At 37.5% G+C, this 15,431-nt stretch overlaps 1 protein-coding gene across 3 annotated transcripts in view; it reads right to left on the bottom strand.

Annotated features, from left to right (window-relative positions):
- Positions 1-15,431, bottom strand: part of LOC137656776 (integrin alpha-PS3-like) — a 75,931-nt gene that overhangs the window by 27,755 nt on the left and 32,745 nt on the right. For all 3 annotated transcript variants that reach the window (XM_068391050.1, XM_068391049.1, XM_068391051.1), the window contains 8 exons: positions 14,706-14,909; positions 13,863-13,968; positions 8,910-9,101; positions 8,527-8,700; positions 8,158-8,300; positions 6,117-6,195; positions 5,787-5,919; positions 2,509-2,728 (listed from right to left, as the gene is read on the bottom strand). In XM_068391050.1, the coding sequence (XP_068247151.1) occupies positions 2,509-2,728; positions 5,787-5,919; positions 6,117-6,195; positions 8,158-8,300; positions 8,527-8,700; positions 8,910-9,101; positions 13,863-13,968; positions 14,706-14,909 (1,251 nt within the window). The remainder of the gene's footprint in view (positions 1-2,508; positions 2,729-5,786; positions 5,920-6,116; positions 6,196-8,157; positions 8,301-8,526; positions 8,701-8,909; positions 9,102-13,862; positions 13,969-14,705; positions 14,910-15,431) is intronic.

Raw genomic sequence — 15,431 nt, forward strand, 5'->3', positions numbered from 1 at the left:
GGGGTCCACCAACTCCTTGGGGACCGCAGCAGATGTTTTTGCATGTGGATAAAGTTGGGAACACCATTGTTCCGATAAGATATAAGGTTGCTTAGCCTTTACATTCCGGGCGAATCCACCAATCCAGACCTTGAGGGTTGCTAGAGCCGAAGTCTTAGCAGGCTCGGAGCTCTGAAAGAGAACAGGCAATTAGTGAAGGTAAGGAATTTCATGCCGGAGAAAAGAGGAGGGGACCAGGAGCCTCCGAACACGAGGCCCTAGAGGGCATGCGAGGAGCAAAATAAAAGGATGCAATTAAAATTAATTAATTGTAATTAATTGTAACTCCACTTACCAAGTCTGTAAAGAATGGCTAAGAAGAATACACTTACCGATTCAGAGGTTAAGGTAGAGGCTAGCTTGTAGCATACTACACAATTGTCCGGATGCCCAACAGTGAGGTCATCCACCAGGACAGCACAATGGGCATGAGAGCGACACACGTCGTGGCCGCAGGGTTGGCTAAGGACCGCCGAGCATGCCGTCATGGAACAGTGTACTGCCTGTAAAATAAAAGATACATGAGTATCCCGTGAGTAAGCTGGAGGAGCCCGGAGGCTCCGGGAGCTTAGAATACACCGCTGTAGCGGAAATAATAAATTTAAGCTTGTAAAATAATATAGATAAGAATAAGTCAAACCGTAATCGTGATCATACCCGGGGGGGGGGGGAAGTCGAGATCAGGGGATATATATAGATATGTATGAATATATAATGAGATTAATCCTAGTGGATAAAGGTCACGCTGGCTCCGGGGAGACAACTAAGAGAGCCCAGGGCTCATGAAAGCCTACCGGAGAAGGCGGACAGGGGAGTCGAGGGTTAAACCCGTCGATGGCACAAGGAATTAATCGAACTCGACACGGGAATAAACGAAGGCTACGTCCGGAGATTCCGTAAGGAATAATAATGTATGTGGAGTCCGTGGAGTGCGGAACACCATATGAGGAGGGGGAAAGGGAGGGATCTGTAATGGGTCCGTGAGGTGCGGGACCGGGGGGAGTAGCAGGAATAAAATGTGTATAAATATGAATATACACAACATAAAATCCCAGACCGAGCCGGATCCCACCCGCCTACCGATGGCCAATCGAGACGGCAGGGAGAAACAGCAACAGAAGGGTAGGGGAAATATGCATAATAATGTATAACAAGCCTCACACACGATCAGGGTCCGCCCGGGACGGAGCAAGGTGATATCCAGTGTCAACATCCCCGAGGGGATATGAAACAAAAGCTGATTCCGAGCCTCAATATGAGAGAGAGTGAAGACATCCCTGAAGTGGGGGTGTCGGGGCGGAGGAGGGGGGGGGAGTGAGGAGGCTAACGAGTGGGGCAGAAGAACAGGCGTACCAACCTGAACTGAGACCCACGACTAAGATCACGCGGAAAGACTAGGATAATGAACTAATAAAAATAATATTACTGATATGGTAATAAATGAAAAAAGGGAGGCATGCTGGATAATGACAATAATAAACGTAAAATAACCCGAAGGGACGAACGAAGAGGCAGGGGAAGACCAAGCTTAACAGCACGGAGGAGACCGAGCTAGGCAGGGCTGCCAACATAACAAGGTGTCGGTGAGGTGCCGACAACAAACATAAAATAATAACTGCCTCGCGAAAGTCCCAACGAACTAGAATACTAGTAAAATAACGTATATGCTAATATGATCGCTACTACGAACGTGAAACGTAAAACGAAGTAAAACTAGTAACGCCCGAAGGCGACCAGGCATGCCAACCTAATTGAACAAAGATATCGTAATATCCTAAAATAACTGTTAATATAATAAGAGATACCATAGCATAAAATAACACGGGGTATGAACCGTGGATACCCAGAAAGTTCAGGACGAGAAACAATCAGTATAGAAGACTGATTGCTAAGCGTCAAGAACGAGAGAGAGAGAGGAGGTAGCCAGCCAGCATGGCGTACCCGATGCGGGGTCGCGTAATAAAAAAAACTGAGATAATTAAATAACCAAGGGCAAGACTACCTCCAAAAACTCAAAATTCATAGACCTGGTACTTAACTTAGGTGGAGTAACAGTAGAATCCGACATCCTGGGATAAATCCTGGGTAATCCAAAGGAAATCACACACCAAGAAAAAAATAAGTGTCAAAGCAGGTGCTATGAAAAGGAGTGACGTCACTACCGTGGGTGGGCTCGTTCGTAGTAGCGATTGGAGTGAGGATGTTGAACGGCTCCTCGCTGTTCGGGGATGTTGACAGGAGTTATCTAAATGGTGCGAGACCTCTGGTTGTGATTTATCACGCCCCAGTTATTTATACCGACACCTTCTTAGGTGAGCGAACTGGGTTCAACCTAGCATTCCTATACAATTTTTTCTCTGGTAAATTCATAGCAGTTATTACCTTAGAAATGATGTAAAAGGAGCATTTCACTGGGTGGCACAGGTCAGAGCCCAGAAATATATATAAAAAAAAAAAAAAATCACACACCTTGTCTTGCCTCTTAATTGGATTCATCAACTGACAAACCATTTCTGATCGAATCTTTTCCTTGACAAACTCACAGGAATGAGAAGTCGGCGAGTACAAGGCAAAAGGTTCGGGCACTTTGATAGTGATGTTTGGTAGGAAAACCGACTCTCCAGAATTTGTGACGCTGATTTGCAATTCACGAGTCTTGACCAAGCCAATAACAAGAGTTGGATAATCTCTGTGAAAAAAGGAAATGGAAAATAAAGTATTATTTATAACTGGGAAGTCCAAATGTTGATAAACACATTGGTCTTTGATTATCCCAACCTAAAATCTGGAGTGTTATGGAACAAGGTCTTTTCAATCGTTCCTCTTGGATTATAGGACTAATTGCACAACCTAATTTCATTACAAAAACAAAGCTCTTCCAATTATTATTATTACTATTACTTGCTAAGCTACAACCCTAGTTGGAAAAGCAGGATGCTACAAGCCCAGAGGCTCCAACAGGGAAAGTAACCCCGTGAGGAAAGTAAACAAGGAAAAATAAAATATTTTTAAGAAGAGTAAAAACATTATAATAAATATCTCCCGTAAAAACTATAAAAACTTTATCAAAACAAGAAGAGAAATTAGATAGAATAGTGTGCCCGAGTGTACCCTCAAGCAAGAGAACTCTAACCCAAGACAGTGAAAGACCATGGTACAGAGGTTATCGGATTAGCGAAACCCTATTTGCATTTATTTCATCTATTGAATTTATTATTTCATTAATGGGGTAAATTTTTTTATCACCCACAAAAATTACAGAACCTATAACTTCTAAGGTATTATTATTATCATTACTTTCTACGATACAACCCTATCTGGAAAAGCAGGATGCTATAAACCCAAGGGCTCCAACAGGGAAAATGGCCCAGTGAGGAAAGCAAATAAGAAAATAAATAAACTACAAGTAATGTAATGAACAATCAAAATAAAATATCTTAAGAAGAGTAACAATATTAAAATAAATCTTTCATATATAAAATATAAAAATTTCAAAACAATAACAAGAGAAAGAGAAATAAGATAGAATAGTGTGTCAGAGTGTACCCTCAAGCAAGAGAATTCTAACCCAAAACAGTGGAAGACCAAGGGTACAGAGGTTGTTGCACTACCCAAGACTACAGAACAATGGTTTAATTTTGGAGTTTCCTTCTCCCAGACAACCTGCTTCTCTCTTCTACCCTTACAAGAGGAAAGTAGCCACTGAACAATTACACTACAGTAATAGTACTGTACTTGAAAAAAAATAGAAAAATGCACCCTGAGAACATTATACAGTGAAATCTTGCAAAATATATACCAGTTAGCAATAAGGCTGACTTTGCTAAAAATGACCAGGCTAGTTTGGTCCCAATATGAATAAATGTCTAACTTCATGTCAGGCTATGATTAGTAAAGACTTTGGTACACTAAAGATGAAAGAGTTTATTGTACTTACTTAGTGTTTCACTAGTAAGACAATGCTATCTATATTCAGAGAGATTAATGAGAGTTCTAGAGTAAGTTTTATCTACGCTGAGTCTGACAAATTAACGATGGGGCTTGTGTTTCCTATAGAAATCATTAACAGATGGAGGCCAGAGATTTGGTGCACAGTATTTGGCCGGATGTTGGGACCGTACAACCCATTCGGCACTAAAGTGAGATTGGGGAAAAAACCCCATAATTGCACTTTAAAGCCACAGCTTAAAGTGGTTGAACAGCAAGTTGAAAAATTAATGGTAACAATGGAGGTAAAGTATTAAGGTTAATAAAATGAACCTTATCTCAAAATGTGGGGTCATAGGGCCCAGATCCTTGTTCTTGATTAATATCTACACCATTGCTCAATTAGCTTCATCCATCCATATACCAAGGCACTTCCCCCAATTTTGGGGGGGTAGCCGACATCAACAAATGAAACAAAACAAAAAAAGGGGACCTCTACTCTTTACGTTCCTCCCAGCCTGACAAGGGACTCAACCGAGTTCAGTTGGTACTGCTAGGGTGCCACAGCCCACCCTCCCTCATTATCCACCACAGATGAAGCTTCATAATGCTGAATCCCCTACTGCTGCTACCTCCACGGTCATCTAAGGCACCGGAGGAAGCAGCAGGGCCTACCGGAACTTGCTCTTCCCTTTCCAGGGCACTAACCTCTACCACTATTGCTTGATCAGCTTCATATAAGCCAGTGGTTCCCAAACTATCTTACCTGACGCCCCCTTTTTGCTTCCAGTAGACCTGTACGCCCCCACTCCTCTTGTTTTTTAATATGAAATGATTCTTACATTTATTTCTTAGCATTGTACAGGAAAACAGATTTCTGTTTGTATTACATTTTAATAATGAAAGCCATTCAAACAAAAAATAGTACATTCCAGTAACTAGAAACGAAACATTTGGTTCAAAGTGAGCGAAAAAAAAGTTTGAACATTAGCAAATTGGCAAAATTGAGTTGCAATTTTAAGAATAGATAATTCGAAAACATGGCATATAATATTGAGATGGATGCATGTATGTAATGACAGATATTTGTTCTTTTAATGATTTTATTATTTTATTAGACAAGCAATTTCGAGCACATGACTACACGCCCCCCTTGTATCGTCCTCACGCCCCCCTAGTGGGGCACGCCCCCCCGTTTGGGAACCACTGATATAAGCTGTATGTAAGATTTGTCATAATTCTGATCTTTTTAGAATGTGCTAGGGGAAGGCTTAAGATTGTATAGCTAGCCATGGAAGATGGCAGCTTCTAACTCCTTGGTAGAGTAGAGTTTGCCTCTAAACAGTTGCTAAAGCTTTTTCCTTTTTTTAAATTTGAATAGGTCAGCGCTCGAATTAAGGTTTATTTTTTCTAAATCTAGGTTACATTCTACTCATCAAATCAACAAGTATGATGAAACTGATCCCACGATGACATCCATCATACGCGAAGTAATAGCGATCCTCAAAGAGGGTCCTACCATTTTCTAAAATACATATTCTCATGTCAAGGATTATTATATGAAGACATTCTATGTGACCTTTAGATTTTGTGTAATATCTCAAGTAAATACACACCCAAGTGAATAAACACACAATAATCTATATAGGATGCAGAGGTGTAAACAGTTTACAAACGTATTTCATTTACATTCCTGAGTAGCACACACAAAACAATTTTCTAAAAGATAAATATTATTCTTCAACAGCATCTATATGACTTATGTCAATGCTTAAATATACCAACATGCAGATGACATTTTCAAATTTAATAGATCTTACCTGGAAACCACAAAAGATGCTGAAACCTTCATATTAATTTGACATACGATGTCACCATTATCTGAGCAGTCAGTCAAAATAGGGACAGAAAGGGTGGTGCTGTGCTTTTCCACTGGGTTAGTTTTGGGTTGTGCTGAAATGATGAAAATACAGTGTACCGATATATTATTCAATATCTGCAAGAAGTAAATCTCAATCTACCATCAGATATCATTACGCAACTTTCAAATGATGCTATACATCAATCAGCAGTCCCCGTTTCATAAATTTTCTTGAAGCTTCTCAACAGCTTGTTGAAATAAAACTAATGTAGGTCTTAGTTATACTCACTCAATCGGCTTCCAGGAATCTCCTCGATTGCGTAGTCGAACATCACTGAAATGGGTTGACTCGGATTCATCTTTGTATTCTGAAAGAACATTATTTGAAACACTAAATCTAGTAATGAGAATAACTAACACATTTTGAACAGGTTCTAAAGTTCAAGACCCTGAAAATTAGAGTGTGATTTACAAATGATAGCGAATAAAAGGGATTTTGACGTAAGAAAAATCTATTTTTTGGTGAGATATCTACGGTTATCTTACTATACGTCCCTGATTCAACACGATATCTTCGGATAGTCGTTTCCGGGGGTTGGAACCCTGTGATACCTGACAGTAATTCTCTTGTAATATCAATCGCAGAAATAGTATATTGTAGAAAGTTGCCAGAAGGAACTTCCATCAGGACGACATGGCTCGAGCGCAAAATAACCCTTTTATTCAAAGTCATTAAAGTAGTAGCTTTTCTGAATACTGTAACGTTCCAGAAATTATGCGAGTGCTCTCGACATTTCTGTCGGGTGGAAGTGTACGAAAAATAATATCTGAGTCTGAATTGTGAGGCTAACAGTGAATATTGAACTACAACTTAACTTTGACATTTATATGTGCCAAGACTAAGTTCACACAAGCAAACAAATTAACACTTTTTTTTTCATTCGTTTTCTGAAGCGTATTAATTTCTGACTTTGGAAACAAAGGCTACGACAGTATAGGGTAATCTCAATTGTTGAATGCACCAGAGGAAATGGGAATAACATAAAGGAGTAACGCAAAATAGCCAAGCATCAAGAAGAAGAGAATAATAGTATAAAGTGATGCTAGGGCAATAAAGGATAGGTAAATTGATGTCTAACCTGATCTTAGGCTTGGTATGAGTTATGGATGTATGGTAAATCTGTGCAACTTTGTTGCAAGTATTCCATTATTCAATTTAAGTCTGGAATGGCAAAAAAATTAGGAGAAATATCCAGAAAGCTTAATATATTAAATACATATGTATAATCTTAGGACAAGTTATATTATAGAGAAGACCATTCAATAATCAGGTGGATAGTAAAGAGAATGTAAGGAAGAATAAAAAGCTCTTTTGTAAGGAAGGAAGTACAAAAAGAAAGGTTAACAAACAAACTGATAGATGAAATAAATAAGTTAAAGATATCTTTATCTGGGAAGACACAGGAAAGGCCGAGTTAACTGATACGAGAGTAAAAGAGTTTGGTATACTATGAAGATTACATTTGGAATTGAATGATCAAGAGGCTGATGGCATTACAGATTAGATACTGCACCATGGTAGTGATAACGAGATTGAATACCTAGCTGACCAGGATGTAGAAGGAACGTCTGAATAAGGGAAAAGTTTCAAAAGTTGTGGGTTGGAGGAGCATCTGCTCTTGTTCTTTTATATGAAGGTAAAAGTTTCTTTTATGTGAAGGTAAAAGTGATGAAATCTACTGGAATAATTATAGGAACTGATCATTGCTTTCAGTACAGGCACATGAACTGGGTAATTTTGAAGTTCTCTGCAAGAAGGTTTAACTTGTAGTTACAGTATGAATGTGACGGTGATCAATATGATTTATAACTCTGGAACCACCCTCAATTAGGGAAAAAACTTTGTCAAAAGAAATAATGATGAATTGCAAATTATTCTCTTTGGTGGCTTCCTTGCTTGCTTGTTGTTGTTGTTGTTGTTGTTTCAGATTGCCTGGCCCTTATGGCTAAGCACGGGCTCTTGCATACTTGCAGCCCGTAGGTGTTTGGTTGGGTGTTAGGTTGAAGGTGATTTTGGTTGTGAGATGATCTGTAACTTTTATTTGTTGGTGGTTTGGGATAGGATGTGGGGTGACGATGATCAGCAACTTTGCTTTTCTTATTTTAGAGGCGTCCCAGCCTCTTTTAGGTCAATGGAAAAGGAAGTAGGTGACAGAGGGGAGGAGGCATTCTCCCCAAGAGAGCCCACTGGCTCCTGTCATTCAGTTGGAGAGAAAGAGGTACAGCAGTAAGTCCCGGTGAGTAGAGGAGCACGGGAAGGAGTTGCTTACCTGCACCTCCAGATTAAATGTCATACAGTTGGTTTTGCTTTTAGTTACACTGATGTTGAATTTCATGTTTGCTTCACCGCTGCTCTCAAAAGAAACTCTATGGGGTGAATGGCCAACATCAAGCATGATGTTACCAAGAACATCTAGAATAAAACCATATCTTAATTAATTTTTGTAAGTTTCTATTTCGTTGATGGTTAGAATAAATCAACTTTGGTAAAAAAACAGTTATAAGGTATGAACCACTTTTCAACCATGAAGATAGTAGCCTACTATTATCATAATAATAATAATAGCCTGCATATTAGTTGAACTTTTATTTGTTTATTTTATGTGATACCTAAAAAGCCATCTCAAAAAGATACTTACCTACAGTGCGTGGCACCTCAAATCCATCATATTCAACACAAGCAGTCACCTTGAGTCTGCTGGCTTCCAATTCCAGGCCTCTGGGGTAAGAGGACAAGAGGCCTCTCAGCGACGCCACGGCTCGAGACATCAAGACCATAGCATGGCCAGATAGGACACTTCCGATTGCCAGATCTTGTATTACAATTGCATGAAAATCTTAAGGTTAGTCTGAAGAATTAGACAATATAAAAAAACTATGGCCTGTCAACATTTTGGCCTCTTATTATAACAAGTCACTGAAGAATGAAACCAACAGAAGTAAAGTTGGCAACACTCTCCTTGCAAGCTACAAACATCTTACTTAAGTATATATGAAAACACATTCATGTAATACATCATACCTGGGTAGCTATTCCCATCAATGTCTGTGGCCCTTGATATGGACATACCAAAACCTCTTAGATTAAGGTGTTGGGGAAAGTCTTCTGGCACAAGTCGTTGAGCAAACTTCTTCCAGAGACCATCACTGGATCCCAGATAGATGTAAACAGCTCCCTTGCCCTCTACCTCCCATGGAGCTCCGACGGCAATATCTGAAAATGGAACCCAAATCAGATAACATAAAACCTAACATAGAGTCAGTCTATGGTAGCTAATGACGACATTCCATGTCTACCTATCAGTATTAACTATTGATTATTAATCATCTATTATTAATTATCATTAATTATTCATCATCATCATAATTATTATTATTATTATTATCATTATTATTATTATTATTATTATTATTATTATTACTTGCTAAGCTACAACTGTAGTTGGAAAAGCAGGATGCTATAAGCCCAAGGGCTCCAACAGGGAAAATAGCCCAGTGATTAAAGGAAATAAGGAAAAACTACAGATATTTATGTACAATAATTACATTAAAATCAATTTTTCATATATAAACTATATAAACTTGAAAATAACAAGAGGAAGAGAAACAAGATAGGATAGTGGGTGCTACTATAGCGTGATTCCTACCCTCATTTTCTGGGGATTCAAATCTACTATAGGGAGATTCCTACCAAGCAAACAACCCCTTCCAAGGTGTTATTACATGAGTAACACCTCAATTAAGGGTTACTAAACAAACTAATCAAGTAAGCAGTGTAAACAAAACGACAATTTTACCTAACCTAACCTAAAGTGCGTTTTACGGATTTTTCAACATGTTTTATAAAATAGAATAGATTCAAATGTCAAGATGTTTTGTCTATCTTCCTTTGGTGGGAATCACCTCATACCCAAAAAATAGGGTAGGAATCACACTATAGTAAAATCCTGATAGTAGGAATCACACTATAGTAGCACCAAATAGTGTGCCCGGGTGTAACCTCAAGCAAGAGATCTCTAACCCAAGACAGTGGAAGACCATGGATGAGTGTAGTCTGAGAGCTACTTAGAGATGATACTACCGCTAGAGTGTTATGGGGTCTTTTGACCGGCCAGACAGTACTACTGTACATTGGATCCTTCTCTCTGGTTATGGTTCATTTTCCTTTTTGCCTATACACACACACACACCAAATAGTCTGGCATATTCTTTACATATTCTCTTCTGTACTCATACACCTGACAACACTAAGATTACCAAACAATTCTTCTTCACCCGAGGGGTTACTGCACTGTAATTGTTCAGTGGCCACTTTCCTCTTGGTAAGGGTAGAAGGGACTCTTTAGCTATGGTAAGTAGCTCTTCTGGGAGAAGGACACTACAAAATCAAACCATTGTTCTCTAGTCTTGCGTAGTGCCATAGCCTCTGTACCATGGTATTCCACTGCCTTGGGTTAGAATTCTATTGCTTGAGGGTACACTCGGGCACACTATTCTATCTTATTTCTCTTTCTCTTGTTTTGTTAAAGTGTTTATAGTTTATAAAGGAGATATCTATTTTAATGTTGTTACTCTTAATTTAATTCTTTCCTGTTTAATTTCCTCACTGGGCTATTTTCCCTGTTGGAGCCCCTGGGCTTATAGCATTGTGCTTTTCCAACTAGGGTTGTAGCTTAATAGTAATAATAATAATAATAATAATAATAATAATATGGCCCACAATGCCAATAGACAACCAAAGTCTGAAGTCACATTACCACACGCTGATTCACAACAACTGTGTCAAGCACTCACAGACCTATACTCAATTTTTTTTAATGAGGTGCAATTGCATTGACTCGCAGCGGTCCCTTTTAGCTCGGAAAAGTTACCTGCGCTCTGATTGGTTAGAATTATCTTGTACAACCAATCAACGATCAGGAAACTTTTCCAAGCTAAAAGGGCACCCCTGCGAGTCGGTACAAATCTGCCTCGCTAAAAAGATTTGACTATAGGAGTTTGCCAGTGTCTTTTCATAGTTTATATATGACATACAGTGAACCCTCGCTACTTCGCGGTTCGACCATCGCGGATTCACCACTTCGCGGATTTTTTCCATAACCCATATATATACAGTAACATATATACATATATATGTATGCATGTATTTATGTATATATGTATGTATGTATATATGTAGGTATGTATATGTGTATACATATAAATATATATATATATATATATAAATATATATATATATATATATATATATATATATATGTATGTATATGTGTATACATATAAATATATATATATATATAAATATATATATATATATATATATATATATATATATATATATATATATATATATATATATACATATATCTAAAGTAGGAAGATGTGATGTAGTTCTAAGGGAATAGTATGGGAAATATGTCTGGGTAATAAGCAAAGCTCTACCTCCAGTTTGTTTCTTCATTATGATCAGAGATAAATTAAACAAAACATTGGTTGCCATTTTTTAACGTGCTTTTTAGCATGTTTAGGAAACGCATGATATAAAATTGCCTTTAATATTTGTGCCTGTTTTAGTTTAGGGTACTGTAGTACATGCATTAAGTGTTCTGTACATTAAAGGGTAGTTTGTTAACAGTACTACATACAAGGGAAGGTTTTAAAAGTCTGAATATACATGTTGATAAATAGGTAAATATGGTGTCACTACTTCGCGGATTTTCACCTATCGCGGCCGCGTCTGGAACCTATCTACCGCGATAAACGAGGGTTCACTGTATCTGTTTTGACGTTACTGTTTTCAGAATGATTTATTGTTAATTTGTTCTCATCATTTATTTATTTGCTTATTTCCTTTCCTCACTGGGCTATTTTTCCCTATTGGAGCCCTTGGGCTTATAGCATCTTGCTTTTCCAACTAGGGTTGTAGCTTGGCTAGTAATAATAATAATAATGATAAAAAAATAATAATAATAATAATAAAAATAATAATAATAATAAGACATCGACCCTTTTACTTGACTTGTCCAGTCATTATCCAATTTGCATAAGAAAATAACAGCATGTGATCTGAATTGTAGTGGTTTTCACCATGCTTTAAGTATTTTATGTCATCAGAGAAGTAAGAAATCGACTGCATTATGCTGAAAGCAGCCATCCCGTACGAGTATAATGCTGAATCAGCGTAGCCGTTACCATGGCAACTGACGTCGTGACTTCAGCTCCCTAATATTTGTCTCTCATTCTTTAGATTCCCAAAATATATAAACGTTAGGGTCAACCAATTAACGAACTGTGATACCCGATAATACCAATCATAGTGCGAAGTAAATCACATGAAAATCTACCATTGATATTTACTAGTTGATATTAGTGTAAAAATAGGTTACAATTTCCATGCATATTTGCTTTTATACAAATCTTTTGGTAGAATCAAGTTTGGAACCCAAATCCACTTCTGTAAATATTCTTAATTTTTATTTAAAAAGTAAATTCGGTAATGTATCAGAACTCCGCTGAAACACACTTTCTACTATGCCCTCCATATCTAAAATTATTCTAAAAGATGTCTATCATAAAGGAGGCATCAATTATTTATTTTTTTATTGTGAGGGAAATTCACTCTCTGTAATAATAATAAAATGAACAACAAAGACAATACAACCGCCAGAGATTTATGGGGTCCTTTGACTGGCCCGACAGTACTACATTGGATCCTTCTCTCTGGTTACGATTCTTTCTCTTTGCCTACACATACGCCGAATAGTCTGGCCTATTCCTTACAGATTCTCCTCTGTCCTCATACACCTGACAACACTGATATTACTGAACAATTCTTCTTCGCTCAAGGGGTTAACTACTGTACCGTATTTGTTCAGTGGCTACTTTTCTCTTGATGAGGGTAGAAGAGACTCTTTAGCTATGGAAGGACACTCCAAAATCAAACCATGGTTCTCTATTCTTGGGTAGTAACATAGCCTCTGTACCATGGTCATCCACTGTCTTGGGTTAGAGTTCTCTTGCATGAGGGTACACTCGGGCACACTATTCTATCTGATTTCTCTTCCTCTTGTTTGGTTAAAGTTTTCATAGTTTATATAGGAAATATTTAAATGTTGTTACTCTTCTTAAAATATTTCATTTTTCCTTGTTTCCTTTCCTCACTGGGCTATTTTCCATGTTGGGGCCCCTGGGCATATAGCATTCTGATTTTCCAACTAGGGTTGTAGCTTAGCAAGTAATAATAATAATAATAATAATAATAATAATAATAATAATAATAATAATAATAATAATAATAACTGCCGCAACAGATGCAATAATGATGGGATCTTATGCCTGAAAGGAATTCCAAATATTACATTAGATTTTCATAAAATCTTGCAAAAGTGGATACTTTTCTTGGTGAAAAACGTCAAAACCTCTAAAAGAAATTATGAATAAAAAATTTCACTCTTAATTACAGAAAAGCTGAATAACTTTCCATAATAACAGCACACTTTTTGTGCATTTGTTAAATTAGCGGTGATGGTATTTTACCAATAAAGGTTCTGCCCTTAGAATCCTGTCAGATCCTATCATTATTATCATCATTATTATTACTTGCTAAGCTACAACCCTAGTTGGAAAAGCAGAATGCTATAAGCCCAGGGGCCCCAACAGGGAAAATAGCCCAGTGAGGAAAGGAAACAAGGAAAAATAAAATAATTTAAGAACAGTAACAACATCAAAATGAATATTTCCTATATAAACAAAAAAAAAACTTTAACAAAACAAGAAGAAGAGAAATTAGATAGAATAGTGTGTCAGAGTGTACCCTCAAGCAAGAGAACTCTAACTCAAGACAGTGGTATAATCTTCAGAACTTATTGTTGCCTGACCTCACAAGACTGAATTTGTCAGCGGTTTCCTTAGACAATGCTTTAACTACAATTTCACATAAAGAATCCTTAATAAAACAGTAACATATGCAACATACCTTCATAGCCATCTCGATTGATATCCCCAGGAGAAGCAAGTGTGGTGCCAAATCTAGCCATTGCTCGTTCTGATCCTGAGTGACTACTTGATTTACTTAGGCCATTCTGGAAAAAATATTAATAACCTCTAGAGGGAAGTCAGAGGGCAACAGCTTTACAAAATACCTGTTAAAGGCCTTGGTTAATGTCGACACATTTCATACTTAATGCTTATCTTCTATGATATGATGGACAAACACAGCTTTCATCCTCTGATCAAAACATACTCATATAGCCATAGTCTTCTGAACAAAAAAAGGTAAAGTTTTATTGTATTACAGGGTATCATTTTGAACATAAAATATATGTTTTCCTGTAGCAAAGAACATGGTTTAACCGAAATTGACCTTCATTTCAACGGCAAACAAACAGAACAACCAGTTCTACTAACTTCAATTAGCCGAACTGGTTGTTGTTCTTGCGGTTGAAATGAAGGTGAAAAACGGTTAAATCACGTTACTTGCTGCAGGAAAAAATATATTTTTATGTTAAGATATTTAAAAATAATGGCTCTTGTTCTTCTGTGGGCTCGCTTCGCTCGCCAGAAAACAAAACCATCAAGCTCATGTCGTATGTACTGGTTGGTAAGCGGTGCTATTGAGCTGCGCACGCTAACATTAGCAATGTTACGTTAACACATATATATTTCTGAAACTATTCATTTCCGACAGGAACAATTGTCATTTTCGAAGAGAGCGGACCTTTTTCTATAGAATAGAGTAGTTTTATCCCTAGGTTACATTACCCTGTAATACATTACAACAATACCCAAGAAAGAATATCCGAGGGTATTTTGAGCTTACTTTTGTTCCGTGGAAAACTTGTATCCTTCCTATGTCTGGCTTGTTGTCCTCTGAGAAAGTGGGGCTTCCTACAACTAGATCACTCAGACCATCTCCATTGACATCAGCAGATACAAGAGAAGCTCCAAAGTTTTCACCAAGTTGATCCCCATTCTTAGAGTCACGTTTCACTAGGTTGCTTCCAGAGAATTCGTATATGAACACCTGGTAAGAAATTAAGTGATACAACGTAGTAAACCTGGGGTTATCTCTATATTCTAAATTTGAAAAACAATAACATTTCAGTGAGCTCTGAAATATTTCAAAGAACTTCAGAAGTAAAAAATATTACTTATTGTTACAATGCATAAATTTACACAAAAATTCAATTTCTTTGTTTTATTTCAATTAATATGAAGCTCCTTCGAAGTCACAGGATAAAAGGAAGATTCCAAGGGGGGAAAAATAGAATGCTCTGTATGCCATTATACTAGGTACAGTATCTGGAAAATAATAATGAAACATTATTACCACACTTGGTGACACCAACTCTCCACTCATCTTATATCACCAACAGGAAGTGTTCTGCTACATTTAAGTGGGGCTGAGACAGGACAGCAATAAGGATCACCCCTAATTAAGACATACAAAATAATCAACCACCAATGATTGATTGATTGATTTGAAGTTTTCTGGCATCCTGACATCGAAGGTCATTGACGGCGATATAGTTTATTATAATTAAAG

Source organism: Palaemon carinicauda, chromosome 17 (genome assembly GCF_036898095.1).
Source record: "Palaemon carinicauda isolate YSFRI2023 chromosome 17, ASM3689809v2, whole genome shotgun sequence".
NCBI lineage: Eukaryota > Metazoa > Arthropoda > Malacostraca > Decapoda > Palaemonidae > Palaemon > Palaemon carinicauda.